General features: G+C 31.7%; 1 protein-coding gene across 1 annotated transcript; it reads left to right on the forward strand.

Annotated features, from left to right (window-relative positions):
* On the forward strand, positions 1 to 25,702 carry LOC140433411 (uncharacterized). Its single transcript, XM_072521423.1, has 5 exons — positions 1 to 199; positions 9,290 to 9,419; positions 12,183 to 12,326; positions 17,744 to 17,895; positions 25,348 to 25,702. Exons 1-5 carry the CDS (start codon positions 69 to 71, stop codon positions 25,589 to 25,591), a joined length of 801 nt encoding a protein of 266 aa, XP_072377524.1. The 5' UTR covers positions 1 to 68; the 3' UTR covers positions 25,592 to 25,702.

The following is a 25,702-nucleotide window of genomic DNA, read 5'->3' on the forward strand; positions in this document are numbered from 1 at the left end:
AAAACTAATAGCAAACGTATCAATAGTTAATTTATAAGATCTGTTAGTTCCAGTCGTTTGTTCAAACTATGAAGGGTTTTATAGTATTTTTATTCTTTGTTGCCATTTCGGCAGCTCAGGTACAAAGGGAAACAAAAAATACTGAAATTTATGAGAAATTTGTAAAAATAGCAGTAGAAAAGTTAATCAAAAGTTTGGAGTAAGTATTTTTTGTATATACTTAGTTTTGTTTACGCTTCAGTGTAACATTTAAGGCTATACTTATATTACAATTATATCTGAATAAATCTGTTTATACATGGATTAAATAATTTTTACTATAAATCTTTCAAATACGAATACACTATGTGAATTTTTGATTTTCATGGCCAATTTTTTGTAAAACTGGGTTTCTTTTTTACTAACGGAATGTATTTTTCATGAAAGTCGCCTTTTTACATTAATTATCTCTTTTCACTCTATATTGAGATGCCATTTTTCTTGCTCAGTTGGCATTCTCCTTTTAATTTAAAATAAACGTTTTTCCTTCTAAGAGCAGCTTTGTTCTTACAGATACGGGCAGATGCTGTTTTGTATATAAGAAACGAAACATTTCCGCTAATATATAACTAGTTAACGTCTTAGCTCGTTTTTCTTTTCTCCTCTTATCTGACTAAGTTTTTACTGCTTCTTATTGATTTTGACAATCGTTGCTCCTTATGGATATGTATATGGCAATTTTTCAAGTACCGTATACGTTATGCCGTATGTGGAACAAAGATAATACTTAACTTTTTGAATAGAAGTGAGAAGCAGTCACCATCTCGAAGGAGTAGGTATGACTTTTAAACAGTGTTGCTATATTTCTGTTACATCTTTCCTTCTAAAATTTTATTCCGATACATGAGTGTAAAATAATATTTACATCCATTACAGTTTATTGTAGAATGAAAATTAATATTGTCCCAAAAAACTTGAATAAAGTTACCCTGTAAATGATATTTTATAATTGATTCTTCTGATCAATTACTTAATTAGTTAACAAAGAACATTGATTTAAGGAATTGATGTATAGCAACATCGCATTATTCCACTGAAGAGTTGTAAAATTTTAAGCAACGGCTTCCTTCACAGTGCGGGGCGCCAAGATACATCCGGCTATCCGGTATTATTCAGTAATTGTCAGAAACTGACGAGGAGTGTGTAGTTCTTTGCATAAAATTATTTCGTCGCCAACTTTCCGTCGGTAAACCTTAAGACAAACTCGAACACTTATATTCGAGTTTTAAATCCAATTCTTGTAGATTTTTAGCTGTGGAAGCTTGAAAATAAAACAATAACTAACTTAACATTCGTCTTCTTAAAGTGCCTATTCGTTCCGGATGTTGGCGATCATCACGGCTATCTTTACTTTGTTTGTAACTTAACATTAACAAAATATAAATATTATTTTTATAAGAAAAAAACCAACTAAATAAATTATTCTAAATAATTAAATTTAAATTAAAGCATTTGTAAAAAAAATCTCTAACCAATTAAATGTTCGAACAAACCACCATTTTGCGCTAAACAAAATCCGAATCTATCAACTGAAGCAAGTCTCATTGCGTTCAGCTGATTTGGCTGTACCCGACTAAAGAGTTGGGCAGAATTTGGTGGCTTGTTCGAATTCACGCCAATATAATTTTGATTTTAGCATTCACCAGAAATAAAACTAAATAAAATTCACAAAATTCTATACGTTTAAAATGATCGTCTGGAAAAAGTTCTTGGGTACTTTGCACTTTATAGCAATTGTATCGATTTCTTTTTAAAATATTCATTACAGTTCTCTCCTTTAGGTCAACTTCGACCGCAATTTGACCTCGAGCAAGGCGTTTCTTCAGCAGTTAGCAGTTAAACAAACTTACATTTCGCGAGCTTCGCGTTCAACAGAGATTTGTTTCGATCGTGGTTGGTCCGTTGGACTACAGATGTATTTCATACAGATATTTATGCAACCGAAATTTTAAAAGTTTTAATAATTGATCGTACTGTTTTCTCTGTCGAAATTGGACGATTTTCAAAAGCAGCAATAAATAACTGTATTATTTCTACAAAGGAATGGTTCCCATTATACCATTTCACCATTTAAAACTTTTCTTCTTGAAAATATACCCTTGGCATGTAAATTATTTGTTTTCAAGCTTTTACCAACACGGCTAAAAATCAAATATATAGACCATAAACCTGCTGTACAGATAAGCACCACTATTCTTTTGAGGAGTAATCATACACTCATAGTGGGGGTAGACACCGTTTATATTATCTGTCTGTCTACTGAAATACGTTATTTATTTAGCTCAAGTGCTCTTTGTTAATTAATCAAGTAATGATAGAATCGTTTAAAAAATAACAGTTACATGATTATTTCATGTAAGTTTTGTTGAGGCAATATTAATTTTCATTCTACAATAAACTGTAGTGGATTTAAATATTATGTTACTCTCATGTATTCGACTAATATTTTAGAAGGAATAATAAGAAATTTTGCAACACTATTTAAAAGCTAGACTCGCGACTCCAGCATCCGTGGATGCTGTCTCACTTGTATTCAAAGCATTAGGCGTTATTTTTGTTCCACATACTGAATAACATATACGGTAGTTGAAAAATTGCCATATTTGTATAAATATGTGGTAATAATCAATTGCCGTTGCTAATATTTATGAGTAAATTTTGCTAACTACAAATGCACTTGGAAATATTTTATTTAACATGAATGTGTTAATTTCAATATAAATACAGATTTCTCTTATATTTCTTTGCCTTCAGAATTTTTTTCTATTTTAAATTAAAGTGTCTTGGCAACTATGGACCATTGACACGGGTACAAATTTTATTACAATATGTTTATATTTACATACATATACAATCTGTTTATATACAAGTTAGGATACAGTAACAACATCTTAATATGATTACACTAAGTAGTAAAGGTAACAGTCTTTTAGGAAACGAATTATGGCACTGTACATGTTTGTAGAACCGAGTAGATCACTTAAATTATTTTGAAAGTTGAAGTAGTCTCTTTGAGGTTTGTAGTGGACACATTCTAGTAATAGGTGCTGGACTGTTAAAAACTCATTACAATGTTCACGGCGAGGATGGTTTTCAGAAGACATCAGATATCCATGAGTAAGACGAGTGGGACCTATTCTGAGCCTTCTGATAATAATATTGTCTTTTCTGCTCATTTGAGGCATGGTGATGGTGGTAACAGTTGGTTGAATTGTGCATAGTTTTGTATTTTGCACGTTCCAGTGTGTTTGCCAAGTGAAGTAAATACTGGCCTTTAGGTCTTGGTGAAGTTGTATGTTTTCCATATTTTCTAAGTAGCAGGCCACTTTTGCTGCATAATCAGCGTTCTCATTTCCATTGATACCAACATGGGATGGTATCCAGATGATAGTTACTGAAACATCATTTTTTGAGTGCTGTTGGCAGATACTGTGGATGCACTGTACAATGGGATGTATGGAGTATATATTTCTAATTAAGTCAATTGCGGAGAGAGAATTGGTGCATATTCATAATGATTTCTTATTAGAAATGGGCGAGTCTAATGCCCCAAGTATTCCGTACAGTTCGGCAGTGTGTATACTGCATGTGTGAGAAAGCCGATATGATGCTACTATTGTATTTGAGGTACTGACGGCACAGCCGACGACCTGTTTTTCTTTGGAGGCATCTGTGTAGAGCATTTTGTCATAACGCTGTGTCTGTATAAGTTCCTTAAATGCTTTTACCAAGAGAGTTCTGGGCGTTTCGTTTTTTTTATACTTTACTTTACTTACTACTAATTTTTTTGGTATATTATTTTTCTTCTCACTTTCAAAATTTTTGCGGTCTTATTACAGTATATTTTTCTCTTAACTGAGATTTTCCCTTCGTATTTACCGACCTGTAAATTTTTGTAAAAATTTTAAAAGGTAAAGTTTTGTCGATCTGGTTTCTTTAGGAACGTCGAAGAAGTACACCAATTGGCGACCCCATTTTAAAAGAAAAAGGTTTTGCCATCCATTAGAAGATTAAAAATAGAGGCGAATTTGTGACAAGGGATTATTGACTTAGTCGATGAAAGAAAAGCGACACGGAATTTATTTCACATATGTAAATTGAGAAAAAAATGTCTGCTGATAGTTTTGGTGCAACAGGATTCAAGACTATGGTGAAATGGTTAAAACAATGTGATTATATCTGAACAAGTTTAAAATGTAGACGATATGGAGTTTAATGTTAAAATGTTACCAGAACAACTTTTCTAGATAGTTATAAACAGACTGTATTCGGTTTTAAAAAGAACAAAGCAGGTGTTACAGTAGTTGTTTTTTCGAATGCAGCAGGGACTCATAAAATAATTCTTTTTATTATGGGTAAGTCTGATAGACTAGGAACATTTATTTGAATCTGACCCCCCTTTCGACTATAAGTCATAAAACTCTTCTTCTTCAACCTGTTCACATTCACTCCTGGACAAAGGCCATTTAAGCAATTCTTCTAATTCCATCTTCCATCTTTATACTGCTTCTCACATTCTCGAGCTGTTGATTTCGTATATGTTCACTCAGAGAAACTCCTTACATAGCTCGTTCGACGGCCCTCTATGTTGTTCTTAATCTGATGACTGATAATTCTGTAAGTGTCACGTTTTTCATTCCATAGGTTATAACTGGTAGAATTCAACTGTTTAATATTCTATTCTTTAAATTTATGGTATCTTTTTGTTTTAAACATAATACTGAGTCTTCCTACTGTTGCCCAAGTCATTCGGATTCTTTTAGTTATCTTTACCGTGTGATTTTGTTTGCCTAGTTTGATCGCAGGATATACTTTTCGACATTTCGATCTCACTTCCATTTAGGTCTATTCTGATGTTTTGATTGAACATCAGTTTTGTTTTGTTTAAATTCATTTTTCAAACAAATTTTTGTAGATTCGTGTTTAAGCTCGTTTGGGATGTAGAACAGTTCCTCTGTATTGTTGTTTATGAGTATTATTCCCTCGGCAAATCTTAGATGATGAAATCTGCCATCGATTTTAATTCCAAGTTGTTCCCAATTTAACTTCTTGAACACATCTTCTATTGCAAGAGTAAATAATTATGGAGTATCTTCCTGTCTAACTTAGACCTTGTGCTACGTAGTAGCATTTTAGTAGTATTTTATATCTGAAATTAATCTTTTAATACGGCCCAGAGTTCTATGAAATCGAATGCCTTATTATAAACCACAAATGCCAAATAAATTGGTTCACTGTATTCCTTTCTTTTTTTCGATAGCCGTCCGCATTGTCACAAAAATTCGCGTGGATGAATTCAGACTTATTTCAAAAGTGGTTTAATGCAGAGTTTGTTCCAAAAGATAAAAAATATTTAAAAAGGGTAAACTTGACGATAAAATCAAGTTTAATGTTAGATAACATCCTCGTGATTGCGATGTAGATGACATAAAATTAGTTTTCCTTTCTCCTAATGTGATGAGATTAAGGGTACGGACATACCGACGATACATGGATGTGTGCGATCGAGGTCCCAGTCGCGGTCGATACATCGATGTCAAAATAAACCTTAATTTTCTTATGAGATCGCACATGCCAAGGATGTTTCACCAGTTCTCCCTCGCGACCTATCATCGCGGTTTACAGCCAGAACAAAATAGTTTGTTTTACATCGTGATCAAGCTGTTGATCGCGTGGTAAATTATAAGTTTATTGGTGGTTTTCAGAACACGTGACATTCGCTGGAGATACGGATGGTATGATAAATATACTGAAATATATGAGTATCAAGACTCATTCTCATATAAGCATAAAATCTGTCGGAGTGGTGATTCTTAGGTTTTTTAAATAGGTGATAAGATTCTCGAAGATACTGCCTTTTTTGATTTATAGGATGAGCCGAGAGCTGGCGATTTAAAGAATTACAAATGATCCACTACTTTTCACTTGAAGACATTCATTCACTGTCGTTACTACTGTTGCCCATGTACATAATTTTATAATGTAAAAAAACTAACTTTCCCGAAACACACTTCAACCACCTCAGAATCCGTAAAGAATTACCGCAGAAGCCTGCGGTAGCCCTAAGACAACCGATAGACTGAGTGATTAAAAGCTTAAAATATCGAATATTGCAGGGACTGAAGAATAACAACAAATCAATTCTACAAGATCTTCAAATATATCGGGTAAGAAAACATTACAGCCAGAAAATGTGGACGATAAGCTTGAACATGATTTCCTGAACAAGAAATCCTAGATTTACCAACCAAAGAACCAGAAAAAATAACGAGAGTATAAGTGATAAGGAGAAAATGGTTTCTTATGAAAAAGCGAAAAATACAATGGAAATTACATTAAAATACATGTGTCACTCAAATATTGAGCAACAACATGAGTCAGGAACATTAGATGTAGGAGAAGATCACAGACTTTTTTAAAAAATAATTAACTTTATATTAGTGATGTGGTACTAGATTGATATATTCAATATGAAATGCACATAAAAATGTATAAAATACTTCTCAATTGTTTTATACATAAACAAATATAGAGTGTGTAATACTCTCTACAATAATATATAATCAACATAAGAAATATTTTTCTATCCTTAATAAATACATGTATATGTATATATTATCATATTGAACATGTTATTAGGTTATACATATTGGACACATCGGATTAACCGGCCGAAACGTCAACAGGCCAGGTATGCAGTATCGAAATGACCGATTAAGTGACCGTTGTTGAGAGAAATAATATTTGAAAATGATATTTAATTTTTTATCTATAATCTATAATATAATTACTGATAATAGTTGTCCTTATCACATTTTTTTTACTTAATAACATGTTCATGTAACATAATTGTTAACATAATTGTTAATTACATGTAACATAATTGTTAATTATTAAATATCCATTAATTAACCAACCAACTAAGGCATAAGGTTTCCTTCTTAGAGCTGGTACGTTCACTTCAAAAAAGTAATCCTTTATTATTGACCTAGTGACTTAATTATAAAGTTAGTTATTTAAATTATGTAATTTAATGGCCATCTGACCTCATCATGTGGCTAGTTCCAACTACTATATAGACGTTGTTCACTAATGATGATCTGATAGGATCGAAAACGTTTTGAACATTTATAAATCCTTTTTGGATTTTAAAAAAAATTAGTATTAAAATTTTAAATCATTTTACAAAAAGAAGTTTTTACTTCATTGTAAGTTTTTTTTATTTACTTGTCGAGTAAATATTTATATTGACAATAAAAAGGAAGTATGTTTAGAATCCAGTAAAACAAGTTATGAAATGAGAGCGTGCATTGGATTGTTATATTTAGCAGGACTTTACAAGCAAATAGGTTGAGCTTGGAAAATCTTTGGGCAACTGAGGTGGAGATTTTTCATTTGATTCTGACTCTCCAAAGATTCAGATTTCTTGGATTTTTGAATTGTTTGTCAAGAATTATAAAAACAATTATACTCCATCTGAGTTTGTGACTTTGGAAGAAATGCTACCCGCTTTCCGAAGAAGATGCTCATTTAGGCAATATATACCTAAAAGTCTTTAAATTATGGAATAAAGATTTTTACATTAGTTTATTCCAAAACATTTTTTGCAATAAATATGGAGGTATATACTGGGAAGCAACCTGATGGGACTTTCTCTCTCAGCAATTTACCATATGATGTGGTGAAACGGTTAATTGCTTCAATCAAAAATACAAATCGTAATGTGACCCTAAATACCTGGTTTACTAGTTACCGTTTGAATAATTTACTTATTAAAAGATTGTAGCGCAATAATGGTTGGAACGATTTGGAAGGATAAAAAATATTTGTCAAAAGTTATTTAAGGTGAAAAGAAGAAGACAACAAAAAATTAGCCGGATCGTTACAACAAGAAAATTGATGTGGCTTTTTATATGTTAAAAACTGTCGATTAAAATAAAAATTATCACTGTGGTTATAATTTTTTTCTGGCATGAAATCCATGAGTTTTTGATAGCTTAAGGGACAAATGCTCCATTATCACACTTCGCTCAAAAATTGTTCGAATCCACCCAAATAACAGACTAAGTTTCGATAGTATGGTTATAAAAAAAATCTTTTAGCTATGAGTCAAACTACCATAAAGTTAATTCTAAAATTACCTCTAGACAGTCTGTTTATAAAACCATACTGAGGAATATTACCTATATTCTCCTTATCTGTGGTAAATCCGATTAAAAGTTTGTGTAAAAATATTTTTAGCATACTTCATTAGAGGTACTGTTCGGTGGTATTTGTATTTCTTTGTTTTGTACTTTTTTAAAGAGCAAAATGTGTATATAGATGTAAACCAGTCGTGTGGTAAAGTTTCATAACATACATGTTTCATAACATAAACAGGTGTTAAAATATTCATTAAGTGTTATAAGGTTTTCATTGTGTGCTTTGTTGTTCTTTGTATATTTAATGGCTTGCATAAATTCTTCTATAAGTATAATTAGTGTATGATCTATCTATTACTGTATGTTATTGTTCTCCCTGATTAGCAAAGAGACTTTCCGAATATAGTGCCCATTTTTATTGTGTAATTTTTTTGCGTCTGATTCAATTTTACTGTTTTTGTTGACTATAAATAAACTACCTCTACCATTTACATCTATCTCTAAATCTTCTAACCCTTTAAATTTTTTTTATCCATTCTTTTTTCACAGAAATTATTTGTTTTAAAATTTCCTTATTGGGTCCTTTGTATCACGACACGTTTTCATTTTTTTTATGAGTTTTATAGTAGTATTTTGTTTGTTTTTCAGAGTTTCTGTTTGTTACGATTCTCTTTATCTATCTTTTGATCCGTAGCCTCTAACACGATTTTTTAAACTATATTTGATATTTTCCATGTTATCTTAACCTTGTTTCATGTGAAAACCATTTAACAGGCTTTAATATTTTTACCTACAAATGTACATATTCTGTTTTTCTTAAACTCCACTTTAATGTGCTGTTCAACCAGATATTCCTTTGCTATATGCGTCCTCGGCATATTAATTTTTTTCTGTGGTATGTAAACAATTAAAATGACAGAATAGAATTTTAACAAACAAAGGTTAATTTTCAATACAAAAAAAAAATATATTTTTTTATATAATTACATTATAATTACATTTTCGATAAAAAATGTCGATAGAAATATTTCAATATAATAAAATAGCGCAAAATTTATCCTTTCTATACATACTTTAATAATTAGAAACGCTAATAATTTCCCTTTTAGGGCAAACGGCAATGATCAAGGCATAACTGCGCAATTAAATGAGTATGCAGAGAAACTTCTAAGTTATATAGCTAAATACGCTGTAAATCATGATTTGGAACCAATTGCTATTACCGATATAGCCCAAGACGTAAGTACTGATTTATAACTAGAAAAAGCGAATTGTAACCAGTACCACTAAAATTTTGGCAAGAAAGTTTAAGAATATTTGTTTTCTTAAGTGTAGAGATCGTTTTCTAAATATAACTTGTATGCTACTAATTTAACTAGCTCCAAGTGCTTAAGGCTGTAAATAAATGTTACTAAATTTTTATTTAAATTAGTTTTGATTGCAGCATTGTAACATCTGCAACCATAATCTAATTTACTTCTAATGAGTGATTTGTGTAGGTTAAATAATACTTTCAACTCTGTATCCCACAGCCTTAATATTGATTGTCAAGAATGTAGTAGTTAATACGCCATTTCTAAATTAATAAAATTTAAACCTATAAAGTTTTCTTCTTCTTATTGTTTTAGTAATAAGTTATTTAATATTAAGTTAGCTGTTCCCATTTATATTCTATTTGAATATAATATATATAGATTGGTTTAAAACGTTCTCCTACGTCTTCCGATACCCAGTTGCCACTCGATTTATCCATAAGTCTTCTTCTATGTCTCTGTTTTTCATTTCTCTATTGATGCCTTCTCTCCAACTAAGGCGGGGTCTTCCTTCCTTTTTTCTACCGTGAGGGGTCCACATTAAGACTTATTTTGGGAGACGTTCTTTAGACATTCTCTGTACATGACCGTACCATCTGAGTTGTTGGGTATCAATATCGTCTACTATTGTATGTTTTACTTTCATAATTTCTCTTATTCTGTTTTCAAGTTCTTATCAAGTTTTCTCTTGTATCTTTCCTTTATTTACCATACTTCACTACTGTAGGTAATTTTACTTTTAATGATTGTATTATAAATATCGTGCTTTAGAGATTTATTGATCCCAAAGGATACTATTGAGAACGGAAATTGCTTTTCTTGCTTGATTGTTTTTCTTCTCAATTGTGTCATCTACGTTGCCTTCTTTTGTGATGATCATACCTAAATGTTTATATGTGTTGTAATGTTTGATAACTTCTCCATCTTCTAATATGAGGTAAGAATTTGTTCAACGCCGATACAAATATACTCGGTTTTTTGAATATTGATTTTAAGTCTCCATTTTTTATACTACTCGATTAATTTTGAGTCATATACTCAATATCTTTATAATCTTGTGCTATCACTAGTTGATCATCTGCAAATGACAAAGGGTATATGCTGTTGTTGTTAATCGGAATTTCCATATTTCTACATTTGCGCTTTCACAGTTTTAGAGCTTGTTCTAGATAAATTTTAAATAATGTCGGGGAGAGACACCTGCTTAAGGCCTTTATTCATTTGGAATCCACTTGACAGGTTATTTCCAACCTTTACTTTTGAGTTAGCATTAGCGTACAGTTCCTTCGTCGCATTTATTAAATTCATGCTTATTCTTGTTTTCTCTAACGCTTCCCATAATGTATAATGTGGTACGCTATCATAAGCCTTTCGTAAGTCTACATACAATAAATGTACTTCTTGATTATAGGCTATTTTCTTTTCAATAATCTGTGTAATGCAAAACAAATGGTCAACTGTTGCTTAGCCTCTAAGTCTTTATATTCGCTTTCTATTGTGTTTTTAATTATTTTTCCGTATATTCTACTGATCTAGTTTGTCACGGCAATGCCTCTCTAATTGTCACATTCATCCATGCTACCTTTTTTGTATATAGTGGATATAAGTGATGGGGTTGTCATTCCATTAATGCAGTTTTGGAACAGTCTGGCTAAACTTGTATATAGTTTGGTTGTACCGTTTTTAATTAACTGTGCAGGGATGTTACCTGGACCCGGTGCTTTGTTATTTTTTAGAGATCTACATATATCTTCCACTTATTTCGTTGTATTCGTATGGGCGAAGTTAAAATATTTATATTTTGTGTTTCGTTACTGTCTTCAAATTGTAGTCTATCTTCCCTTAGGAGTTTCTCAAAATATTGGTCCCAGTCATCCATTATTATTGTTGACACTATGTCTCTCTTCTTATCTTGTCGTAGATATTTTAAGACTGTCCAACTTTCTGTGCTTCTTCGTCCTCCTATATGTGAATTTATCATGTTACACTTTTGTTGCCAAGCTTTGTTTACCATTTTTTTTCCGACATATCATTTTTCATACTTTAACTTGAGACTCCTTGTAGATTATTTTATCCGTTATATTCTTTGTATTTAAAATTTTTCGATATTGGTCTCTTTTCTTCTCTATTTCTTGTTCCATTTCTTCGTCAAACCAATATGGAAGTTTTCTTTGATTCTGGATTTGGTATCCAACGGCTTCTGTTGCTCCCTCCTGGAGACATCTTTTTATGTGAGTGTAATGTTCTTCATTTTTATTAAATTGTTTATTTTCCAACTTTTGATTTAATCTATTTCTGTATAATTCTCTCACGCTTTCTTGTTTTAATCTGATTAGGTTATACCTAATTTTCATTGAGAATAAGGCACAATAGAAGTTTAAAATAACACTGGTGAGCTTTTGCATGCCGCACAAGACAACCTTCTGGCCTTAAGATAGTTCGCCAACACACTATAGATGCACGGCACTATAAGAAGAAGAATTATTAAGAAATAGAATATTAATAACACTGGTTATATGATCCCATTTAAGCAATGTTTAAAACTATATAAATGGCCAGTTTAATAAAGATATTACCTGCGAATTTTATTATTAAGTGATTAAAATTATTAATTTATTATTAACTTATTAAAAACAAAAAATTATTATTTCTTGTCTTTGAAAAATACACCATAATTATTATTTTTTAGTTTCTTCTTGCCAACTTCAAATTAACAAAAGGTGAACTTCGTGGTATTTCTACCATTGAGAGGTACGACGACGTATTTGTTTCGTATAAACATAATACAAAGGTTCTAAGTCTTATAATTCCAATTGAATTTATCGACCTTAGCGTAAGTAAATATTTATTATTATATTTTTAAAGTCACTAAACGTATGCTATGTATATATATGTTCCGAAAGATTTCCGCGGCTAGTACAATTAAACCTATAGCTAAGATTAATACTATTACAAAACTTAATATTAAACTCAACAGGCTTCCGGGTTGAACCGCGTCAATTATCACTGATGCAGGAAGTATCATCACTGTGCAGCAGTAGTGTATTGATTAGTGATCAGAGTAGTAGTCAATCGGGAATCGGGATACTCAGACCTCGGAAGTCCTGAAAAAGACATCAGAGAGAATGTCGAAACCTAGGCGTAGTGATATTCGACCCGGTTCAATCCGGAAGCCTCTTGAGTTTAATAAATCTTAGCTTTAGGTTTAATATATATATATATCTATATATACAGTGTGTTCATAAAGTGTGGAAACGGTCTATTATCTCATGACTTAATCATTTTCAGAGTTAAAGCTCTGACAGGTCGATTTTTATTTTTATTTTTTAGAATAGAATAGAATATAAAGGACATATTTTTATCTCTCATATTTTTCTGAGTGCAACCGTACTAAACTTATCACATTCAAACTTTAGTATAGAGAGTGTAAAGGAAACCAGTGCTCGGATTCTGAAAATTTAATTCAAAATTTATTTTACAAAGAAAATTATTAAAGAAGTCATCTCATATTAAAGTCAAACATATTACATAATTACAACAAATGCTCGAATGGTGTGTCCTATTGTTGTACGATACAGAAGATAGATTGTTCCAATCTATCTTCCAATTCCATTCAAATAATAATGCTTTATAATAGGCTGTAGATCAACAATACAATAAAATAAAGTGGTAACGACTATACACATGTCAGATTCCTTAGCACCCAGACCGTAAGTTCGTAGTTACCATTGGATATGTCAATATTAAATTGATTTGTTGTGTCACAATGAGTTAGAAGTCTGCACTAGTATTTTTTTGAGAAATATTACTCTAATAGAAATTATTTGAAATTACAATGGTGTAACGGTTATTTTGCCTACCACATTGGTATTATTATAGGAGGTTGAAAATTGCGGACAGAAATTACTGAGGTAGAGATAGGGTAAGCAAAACAAACCGGAACGTTTGCGAGCGGCTACTCTGGGTTTGTTTGGAAAGCTGGGTCGTAGATAAGTGAATAACAAGGAGACTTCTTCTTGTGCCACTCCTATCGGAGATTGGAAATCATCAAGGCTATCCTGACCTTGTTTACAGTTGACCTAAAGAGTTCAGTAGTGGTACAGCCAAACCACTCTCTCAAATTACGCAGCCATGACATTCTTCTACGGCCTGGATTCCGTTTTTCTTCTATTTTTTCTTGCATTAATTTTGAAGTAATGCGTATTTATGTCCTCTCATCAGGTGACTCATATATTCAAGTTTTCTTCGTTTGATCGTTGACAAAATTTCTGGGTCTTTTTCTATCCTTCGCATTACTTCAAAGTTTGTGACCATTTCAACCCAACTTATCTTTAGCATTCGACGGTAGCACCACTTCTCGAAACTTTCAATAGTTTTTATGTTGTTCTATTTGAGAGTCCAGGACTCTACACCGTATAATAGCGTGTTAAATACGTAGCTCCTTAGCATTCTTAATCGTAGAGGAATGCTTATATCTCTGTTGCAGAAGAATTTCCTCATCTTTATGAAGGTGGCCCTGGCAATTTCGATACGTCTTTTTATTTCATTGTTTTGGTCTCCAGTTTCGTTTACTAAAGTCCCCAAGTATTTGTAGCTTAATACTTTTTCAATTTGAATGCCGTTTATACTAATATGTGCTGGTTGTGTCATGTTCTTACTGAAGACTATATAATTGGTTTTTTTGATATTGATACTTATGCCATAATTGTTGCAGGCAATATTTATATTTGTAAGTAATCGTTGTAATTCTTCTACTGTTCTTGCAACTAGTACAGTGTCGTCTGCGTATCGAATATTTACTACAAATTATTATTTACAACCTCTCCATTGATTACGATTCCTTTGTTTGAATACAAGGCGACTGGAATGGGGTAACTACAAAAAGTGAATCAAAAGGGGTACATAGATCTCCTGGGAAAAACAACACAAGAAGGTTCCTAAGCTATTTAAAATGGACGCCGCTTACAAGAAATAATAACTTGGTTTAGGGAAAAAAATTACATATTTATTGTTATCTCACCACAAACAGTTACAAATATAAATAATAATATTAAAATACAAAAACGACTTACAATGTTGCTATCGGTTTATAAATCTAGACGTTGGGGACACTATAAGAAATTTAAATTATTATTGGCGCATTTTGTAGCGGAAATAAATTATTATAAATTAAAAATATCTTTTTAAATGGAACTATGCATATAGGTTAACCTTTTTAAAAACAAAACAAAACGAATTTTAAATTTATGGTTAGGTATGTACCAAATGCCAAAGAAATAAAGCTAGCTGTCATATGTCAATATTAAATTTTAAAACTTTGTAAGAATAATTAATATGAAAGTTAGCCACTCCCTAATATTTATAATTTTACTTATTACAATTTCTTAACTTGTCATGAAAGCAGTTATTGATAGAAAATGTTTATTTTCACTTTAAAAAATCTAACAAAAAACAGTACATGATTTTCACTAAATGTTATATCTCCTTTAAAAGTTCTGGGGTTGGAACTGGACTCAAAACTCACTGCAAAACAACACAAATCCGTGTCACAAGCTGCAAAAATAGTCTGGAATGACAACAGGGACAAACAAAATGAGGATGGAAGCTGGGCACTGGATTATCTTGACGCAATCTTTGAAATTAGGCTTTTTAAAAACTCAAGCTTTTGCTTGGAACCATGTGGGTATCTTTTAAACTTGTTTGAAACGCCGTCTTACAAATCCCTTAGATGAGACACAGCACAAAAACAAAACAGTGATTACTCTGACAAAAATTGACACATTACATGCGAGTATAATTCACATTTTTACAAACAAATTTGACGGTTTCTTCAGGCCACCCACGCCGCGTCTTCTCTCTCTAAAATCTCAAACCCAATTTGAATTTGACCTCGCCTCAGTCTCTGTGTACCCGCTTCCTCTGTTGCGTCTCACCCCTCGTATCAATCAAAGGGATTAGCCAATCGGAATTCTTTTCAAAGACGCGCTCAGGGTAATTCGACCTTGATCATTCTTAAGATTTGAAAATTGCAGAACTAAAACGTAGAATATGATCATATTTTTATTACGCAGTTGAAATTGCAGTGGGATTTTTCTTCGACGTGTCCAGACGCTTACGTCACAATATAAACAGAAACTCAACGAAATTTTATACATGCTCAGGGGTGTACCAAATAAATTTTATACATTGAATATTCGATGGTTATAAGGAATTTATACATGCTACAATGGTGCTGTCAGAAAAACAGCGAATAGAAGTTTTGATAATCTTAGGTTATGGCGATCGTAAAAGAAGTATGGCGGAAGTATGCGCTATCTTTAATAAAAAATATAAAATATAAAATATTTTTAAAATGAGATTATCTCGAAAACTGTTGAGTTTTGAAGTTATTAACTAGTATACCTTTTATTTGTCAAAATAATGTATCTTTAATATTTTTTATCCGAAATACAGGTAACTTAAAAAGTAAAAAAAGTTACGTGCAAATTTATACCACATATGTGGCATAAATGGCGCCCTCTATCAGTTACATCAAAGTGTGCATCAAATTATAATTTCTCATATTTAAAAGTACCTAGTTGTAAAGTTTTATACATAAATGTTTACAAACATAAAAGTAATAGGGGAAAATAAAATTTTAATTTTGCACTTTAACACCCTGTATCTTTCTTAATATCAACATTTTATTAAAGCAATCTGGCTTAAATCGTAATATTTTAAACTGTAGAATCTACTGTTTTTTTTTTGTACAATTACTTAAGGACCACCCTGTATACAAAAAACAAAAAAAATTATAAAAAAAATACAAAAGTAAAAATTCATTACGTAATTTTCAAGTTGAGAAACAAAAACAAAAACAGTATCACTTAGAGAGGAAAGTAACAAACCCTAACATATAAAAAAACCCCATTGTATAAAGAGAAAAAATATGAAGGATAAAAGAAAGTCTTTTGCAATACAGAACACAACAAACACAACAGGCATACAAGCACTATAAACGAGTCAGAAATGAAACGAATAGGTACTTTAGTTAAACAAATAAAAAATGAACACTGACAGAGCTTCCCAAAACAGATAGAACACGATTACGGAACACAGAAAGAAATATGGAGAATGATCAGAGGACAAAGAAAAGAGATAAATGAACTGATAAAAACAAAACATATTCAGAAAAAAAACATGGGCAGACTACTTTCGATCTCTATTTTCTAAAGGTGACGATATTGAACTACCAACACCAGAGATGACGGCAAACGAAGAAATAAATATTGAGGAGGAAGAGGTAAAGGAAGCAATAAATAAATTAAACAACAGAAAATCACCAGGAGAAATTTACCATGAAAATAATATTAATAAAATAAAAATATTGTTTCCTGATACAACTGTCAAATTGTCTGACATTGACAGATACAAAATTTAATTGTTGTTTGTTGTGTAGGTATATAAGTAGACATTTGAACTTTCTTGAGATATTTACAAGTTTTAATTTATAATTTAACATGCCTAACGAGGCTCAAGACAAATCTGAAGAGAATGGAAAAATAATAATAATATTACTAAATATTAAATATATTTACAAAAGGAACATTTTTATTCTCGAGACAGAAAATATATCTTCTGTCTCTCTCTTACCTATATCTTACATATATTATGTAAGATATAGAATTATAAAACTCCATTTTTTGTACTATTTTCTCAATTATTGCTATATTTTAAACAATAAACATTAAATGTTCAATTTAAAGCTAGTAAAATAATATAAAATAAATTGAAAATCGAAACTTTTAACTAGTATATTTTTTTTTTGTAGGAGCAACATGTTTCGAGTTATAGACAAAAATATAAGCGCAAAAATCGGAAATTTTTCAGATTTTGTTAAATAAAAAATTAAGCATAAGATTTGCAACTACCGCATGTTGTGATTATTGATACAAGGTATATCGTGAAGTGATTCCAGCAAAAAAGACTCATATGGAAAATGTCTAATTTAAAACAGATCCATCTATTATAGAGTAATAGTCAATTAATAATTTTAAATTAAATATTCTATCCTGTATTTTATGTCTTTATGAATCGTATGTGGACTTGTGGAGGTTACTGTAATACTATACTCACCACTCATTTATCCAGTTTACTTTCTTTAAATTTCTTTACAGCTATGAAATGATTTATTTTATAGCGTTAAGAGGTACATTTATTATTTTAATTGTATTTTATCTAATATTAATGGGAGTTATTTCTACCTTTTAGTTTATGTATGACTATGAAATACATGTACTTGGTATGGGCCCGATAGGAGAACTGACAGGAGATATTAAACAATTTAAATTTTATCTTAGCTTTGATTTTGATATACCCAACTTAACGGCCAGTATTAACAAATTGGAAGTAACAGATTGTGGGTAAGTAGAAAGTACAAATTTTACATCGGATTATAGTTTCCCGAATTTATATGCGGTCTTTTCGAAATCTTCCTATATTTACTTTAACTTTGTGCTCGGTCTTTAAGATTAACTCTGCTTTATTAAATCTTAGGTCCTATTTAATAATGTATTTAATCTGTATTGTATTTCTTATTCAATGATTTTATAAATTTTTTTTACATTAACATTTTTAACATTAACTTTAATTTTCCCTATTAGGACATATTATATACTACATGTAATATGCTAATCAATGTAGAAAAGATAGAACAATATATATATCTAGAACATGCAATTAAAAACGAAAAGGAAAATCAAACCCTAGAAATTAAAAGAAGGACACAATTATCATGGGCTGCTTTTGGGAAGTTGAGCTTCATTTTAAAAGACAGAAAAATCCCAATACACTTAAAACGAAAAACCTATGACACTTGTATACTACCAGTTGCAACTTATGGATTGGAAACTATGGCAATAACAAGAAAAATGGCAGAACAATTAAGAGTAACTCAACGGGCCATGGAGAGGGCCATGTTAAATATAAGCCTCAGAGACAAAATTCCTAACACCGAAATACGTCGAAGAACTAAAGTAACCGACATCATGGAAAAAATAGCGACATTGAGATGGTAATGGGTAGCACATGTAGCAAGACAAGACACCAACAGATGGTCTCATAAAGTGACATTCTGGAGACCTCGAGAAACAAAAAGAAGCGTGGGAAGACCCAAAAAGAGATGGATAGACGATATAACAGCTGTAGCTGGAAAGCAATGGATGAGAATTGCAAGAGATAGGGAAGCGTGGAAACAATTGGAGGAGGCCCATGTCCAACAATGGATGAATGAAGGCTGAAGAAGAAGAAGAAGAAGATGTAATATGCTTATTTTAGAAATATACTATAAGTCATACTGGTTCATTATTGTATTTTGATTTATACCAACTACATAATAGCATATAATAGTGTACTTTATGCCCGTGCAGGTTTTGATAACTTATTAATAACATTTACTAATAAAGTTACAAAACATGAAATTAAATTATTTTAACTATATAACATTATTTAGTAGAATCAACGTAAAACTGTTAATTTTAGAACGATCCGGTGCTAGCTAGATTGCCAGCAGCAAATGTTGATTCATGTTTCATTGTCTGTGTATCAAGTATATGTTAGGAAAAGCCAGGTCACGAAGGTATGACCGTCAGCATCCCTACCAATTATAATGACTGTTTTTAATTTTGAACTTGCTACTCTAAACAAATCAAGCAATCTGCATTGATACCAATCACGTAGATTTTTCAACCAAGAATTCTGCCTTCGACCAATAGATTTTCTTACTTGAATCTTTCCCTGTATAATGAGTATCAAAATTATATATTTTGGCCCCCTCATCCTGGCACCTAGATATTCCAGTTTTCTTGTTTATATAGTGGTTATTAGTTCTATTTCATTATCAAGCCTCTCCAGTACCCCATTTAGCCATACGGCTCACACTCCCTCTAAGGGGAAAATTCACTCATCCCAGATACCTATGGTATCAAAAGGATTGAGCTCTAATGGGACTCTTTCCGTGTTATCGAGCCCTAGGTGACTTGGTATGCTGGAGTATCTCCCAAAAATTTTCGTACACATCTGGACGTTGAGAGTAGTACAGCTTTCTGCATGGTCTTGTAGAGATGTTCATTCAGACCTAGCTTTTTTATGTTTTCTAGAAGGTTCTTTGGAATGACTCCAGTAGTAGAGAAAATAATAGGTATTGTCTGGGTACTTTCCATTCTCCACTGTCTTCGTGTTTTTTCGTTCTGTTTAACACGAAGATTATTGTTGTTGGGTATTGCCACATCAATTAATGTTGTTTGTCTCTTCAGTTTGTTAATTAATATGAGATCTGTTCTATTATGTGCCACTGTTTGGTCTTTGAGCACAGTGCGGTCCCAGTATAGCTTGTAGTTGTCATTCTCAAGTATACTCTCAGGAACGTATTGATAATTTGGAAGATGGTTTGTTTAAAGATATCCCAGTTTGATACATATCTCTTGATGAAAGTCGTGCCGTTCCTTATATTCAATTGCAGCAAATGCCTGACAGCCCCCGGTAAGATGTTGGATGGTTTCCTGAGCTTAACATCCATATCGGCATTTGTCATTTTGGACCTGAGGGTCCTTGACGATATATTTCAGGTAATTTTTGGTTGGTATAACCTGATCCTGAAGGGCCAGTAGTGAACCTTCTGTTTCAGGGAACATCTTTCCTGATGTCAGCCAATAGTTCGACGCTATATTGTCGACATGGTCTTGACTGACCTCATTGGGATGTCGCCCGTGCAGAGTTTTACCCATCCAGGTGCGCATTTTTTCGTCCTTAGTAAGATGGTTTATGCGCATTTCTGGTTCCCTCAGTTTCATCGGTGTTGTATCATCTACTGCACAAATCGCACGATGTAGAGTAGATGTCTCAGCCTGCACCTGGAAATAAGTTCTTAAATAAGTAATTTGTTTTTCTAGTTGCTCACTTATATCCATAAGACCTCGTCCTCCTAAATACCGTGGTAATGTCGTTCTTTCTACTGCACTTCGGGGATGGTGTTTTTGTGCCTTTGTGAGGTGTGTTCGTACTTTTTGCTGAAGATTTTCTAAATTCGTTTTTGTCCACTTAACAATACCAAATGAATAGCTAAGCGGAACATGCGTAGGTGTTTAGTGCCTTAAACAAATTTTTACTGTTAAGGTGTGAACGAAGCAGCTGTTTTACCCTTCGTATAAACTCAGTAGTTATCTAAGTTTTCATTTGCTTATGGTCAATCTTCCGCGCTTGCTTTATTCCTAGTTAATTATACATATCGTTTTCACCCATGGCCTCGATGTGTTGGCCGTTTTGTATATCGAATTCACCGGTCTGAACCTTTCCTTTGATTATATTTAAGACACGGCACTTGTCAAGACCGAAGTACATACTAATATCATTAGAGAAATTTTCTACTGTTTTTAGCATCTGTTTCAGATGGCATCGAGTGGAAGCTAATAGTTTTAAATCATCCATATACAATAGATGATTAAGCTTTGCAACAACAGTAGTGTTATTTTTGATGCTAAATCCTGTATCAGTTGAGTTCAGTATCAGGGATAGGGGGTTCATCGCTAGACAAAACCCCAGTGGGCTCAACGAATCTCCTTGAAATAGGCCCCGATTGATTGCAATATTTTTAGTTTCGATATTGTTTTCACCAGATATTTTGAGGTAAATTTTTGTCTTCCAATCTGACATTATATGTTTTAAAAAGGTCACTATCTTATCATCTGAATGATTCTGTCTCCGGCTTCTTCAAGTAATGTAGCCTTCCTTAAATTATTTTAAAGTGTTTGTCTGTCCATTTGTAGTGTAGTGTAATGTACATTTATATGTTTATGACATCTTGTTCTTGCCGGATAGGCCACAATTGACGAAATGCCCCTGAAGATGATCTAGCGATCGAAAGTACTTGGGCAAGATTTAATTAAACTGTGCTCGATATATGCCTTTTATCTGATCAAAAAACATTATTTTATTTTGTTTTTATAGAATTTTATTTTGTTTTATAGGATTTTATTTTGTTTTTTCTTATACTGTTTAAGTGTTTTGTTCATTTTATTTAATAAGACAATATGGCTCTTGGCGAACATCCATTTAAAAAAAGTAACGCGCCACAAGACATACCCCTGGGGTGGTGTGGAAACTGTCTTAAAATTTGTTTTAAAAAAATTTCATTGTGTAACTCTTTAAGGACGGGTTACGTCAAAAGAGGTTTTAGCGTAACTTCCGAGACAGCCGGTTGGCATTAGTAAACTTTCTGCAAAATTACTTGTTTTTTATAGCTTTTTGTTTGTGGCATTCTGTATTTTTAGGGGAATGTAGGGAGTGAGCCACAAAATATTTATTCATATGTTTATTTATTGACGTTTCGATCTCTATATCCTGAGACCGTTTTCAATTATACAAATGTTAGTAATATTTATTTTCTATGGCTTTTCGCTTGTCGTTCTGTATTTTTAGAAATAATGTTGGGAATAAGCCACAATATATTTATTCAAATGTTTAATTAGTAGGGACGTTTCAATTTCTATAAAGAGACCGTTTTCAAACATACAAATGACAGATATATTTATTTTTCTATAGCTTCTTGTTTGTGGCATTCTGTATTTTTAGGGAGAAGGTTGGAAATAAGCCACAATATATCTATTTACATGTTTAATACACTGACGTTTCGATCTCTATTCCGTTTAAAGAAAAAAAAAAGAAAATAAACAATATAAGATTATAAAAATATATAATAATAAACAAATAAAATAGATATAACTATCATTTATATCTTTGAAAGCGGTCTTTGGATATAGAGATCGAAACGTCAGTAAAAACTTGTAAATAAATATATTGTGGCCTATTTCGAACATTAATATTTGAAAAATAAAATATAATTAACGTTAAAATAAAAGTGAGTGTACGTCACTGGATTTTCATACGTCTTTTCGCATTTCTGCGCCTTTAAACGATGAATCACTCTCTCAAATAGTGAAATTATACCATAGCATATAACATCTTAAAATCTGCTCATGAGGTATACCAGAAAAACTCTGTAGATAATCATTACATAGGTGGTGTCGTTCTTGATAAAAAAGAGCTCCCTACTAAGTAACAAAATTTTGTGGAGTGTCAAACCGAGTATTCTCATCGCTTTGAAGAGCAGCTTACAGATAATACACAGACATGCATCGATCTGAAACTCAACAGATGAGGAATTGTCACAGGAGATTTTAATACAAAAATCGGAATAAAAGAAGAGGGCGACACACAATATACACAATATATCGGTCGTTTTGGGCTGGACAACAGGAAAAAAAGGGGAGAGATGTTGTACAACCATTTCAACAACAAAAATTTACTTTGCCTCAATGATTTTTAAAAAAATTCTAAATAATGTAAATAGAAATGGCTCAGAGCAGATAAAAAAACTAAAAACCAAATAGACTACAGACTCTCCAATAACAACAAGATATGCACCGATGTGATAGTACTAAACAAATTTTATACCAAAAGTGATGAAAAAAACTTGTCAAATAAGAACGATACTCAACTATCGATGTGCTAATCGAAAAACAAACCGAATATTAAAAAGAGCTAAGCACAAGACTAAGATCAATAAAGACACTAAAACAAGTGGATATAAACGGAATAGCCAAAAAATAAAAAATAAATTTGAACAATATCAATTAAGAAAATATGCTCGAACACGAAAGCAGCCAAAACATCTAAACTCCAATCCAATACAATTAAACTATTAACAATCTAAAAAAGATATGACACAAGATAACTGCAATATCAAAGTACTGAAAGCAAAAAACTCAAGCGGCGAAACAAAAATAATTGACATAAAAATCCATAAAAACGTCACCGTCCGAAACAGAAAGAAAATAAGCCAAATCATAGAAAAATTTTACATCAAATTATACTCAGCAAAACACAACCATAAGAACAACATACTGAACGATTTATAAATTATGCTGACTCTGAAATAAGAATGGGAGACTAAGTCAACTAAAAACTGATAAATTTTCGGGAGAGGTTAAAATTATGGTTGAAATATTGAAAATTGGTGGCAGAAAAATGGAACAGGTGTTAAATATATTTTATTTATTAAAATAATTGATAAAGGAAAGGTTCTTCAAGGATGATACAATTCCGAAGTTATTCTATATACTATTCAAGAAATTAGACAAAGCGAACATCGATAATTACCCTACTACTCCCTACTACCACATCTTTATAAATTGCTAACACAAATCATAACCAACTAAGTAACAAATAAGCTTGACTTCTACCAACCTATCCAGTAAGCTTGATTCAGAAAACATTTTAGTACCATAGACCACTCGCATACCGTAAAAACACTAATAGAAAAATGTAGCGAGATGTAACGTTCGAATTCATATGGTGTTTGTGGATTTTTAAAAAGCACTCGATTCCATCGAATTATGGGCTATGCTTGAATCTCTAGAAACCGCACGTATAGATTTAAGATATACTAATGTAATTAAAAGCATATATGAAAATGCCACCATGCAAATTAAGTTTTACGAAAGCACAAAAATGAATCCCATAAATCTACAACGGGGAGTGAGACAAGGAGATACCATTTCTCCCAAACTGTTCACTCTTGTGCTAGAAGACATTAGAATGAAACAACTACAATAGGAAAGTAAAATTAAAAAAACAAGGGTACAAACATCAACGGATCATACTTAAACCACTTGAAATTAGCAGATGACATAGTTTTAATAGCGGATAAAATCCAAGAACTAAATGAAATGTTACAACAATTAAATGAAGTTTTTGAAGCTTAAAAATTACAGTAAAACAAAAATAATGAGCCAGGACCAGACAAATATAATAATATAAAACTAGGTATACCATAGAAAATGTTACCATCATGTATATCTGTGCCATGGTATCAAACTGGAAGAACTAAATCAAGATGCTGAAATTAAACGAAGAACACAATTGGCATGGGACGTTTTCGGTAAACCAGTATATACCTTTAAAAACACCTCCATTCTTATAAACTTAAAGAAAAGGGTGTACAACAGTTGCATACTACCAGTTTGTACATATTGCAGACCGCAACCCTTACCAGAAAATCTGCTAAAAAACTAAACGTAAAGGGCAATGGAGCGAATTTGGCATGGAATATCACTGGGAGACATAATTAGAAATACCGAGATAAGATGTAAAACGCAAATCAGGACTATCGCGGAAGAAATTAAAAAAAAAAATGAAATGGCGCTGGGCCGGTCACAGATATGCCGATAATTATTAATTTGACATTGCAAAAACGTAGTTTTATTTTAGAAAATTTTACTGATAACTAGCAGTCATTTTAAAAACCACATAATATGTGTCTATTGTTCAAAAATCCATTGACTTCTATGTTGCTTTTTTGAAAGTTTTGTGTCAAAACCTATAAAATATGATAGAAGGCATTATGTATATTATGTACGAAAGTAACAAGCCAGAATAATAAATAAATTCCTTCAAACAATATTGCGTTTAGTTTTTTAGTTCTCGTTTTTATCAAAAGTATTTCAGTAGGTACAATATGTGATGTAATATATGTGATTTTTAAAATGACCGATTCCTAAGCATTACAGTGACATTTAATTAATACTGCATTTTCCAATTAAATGTTTAAATCAAAAAAACAAGTAATTTTAATAACTTCTCCAAGAATGTTAAATGAGTAATTTATTATATTATTAATAATTTAAAATGCCCTATTAAATAATATTTTGCAATATAAATCACACATATTTTAAAGTAAAGAAAGAATTAACAAAAATATGCAATATTTTTGTCTGCGGGTATATATTTATTTTGAATTTATTTTTTTCTTTTTTTTTTAGGCAAATATCCGTTACCGTAAGTGGCAATCCAGGAGATTTTATTTTTAACTTAATTTCTGAATTCGTTACAACAATTTTACATCCATTAATTCAAGGAATTATTGAAGGAATTATCAAAAATGTCGCTACCCAAGTGGTAAAGGACGTTAATGAATTACTGTACAATATGACACATCCTACCAATTCAACTACTAATCAGATCAGTTCACAATTTTCTCAGTATGTTTTAGATTATACGGTATAATCATAAGGCAATTTTTGCATTTAGTGTATGTTGTAAAATACTTGTGTATTTAATTTATTATTTTCGTTGTTATAAAAAATAATAAATAAAATTAAAAGTGTAAATTTTAAA

Source organism: Diabrotica undecimpunctata, chromosome 2 (assembly GCF_040954645.1).
Source record: "Diabrotica undecimpunctata isolate CICGRU chromosome 2, icDiaUnde3, whole genome shotgun sequence".
Taxonomy (NCBI): Eukaryota; Metazoa; Arthropoda; class Insecta; order Coleoptera; family Chrysomelidae; genus Diabrotica; species Diabrotica undecimpunctata.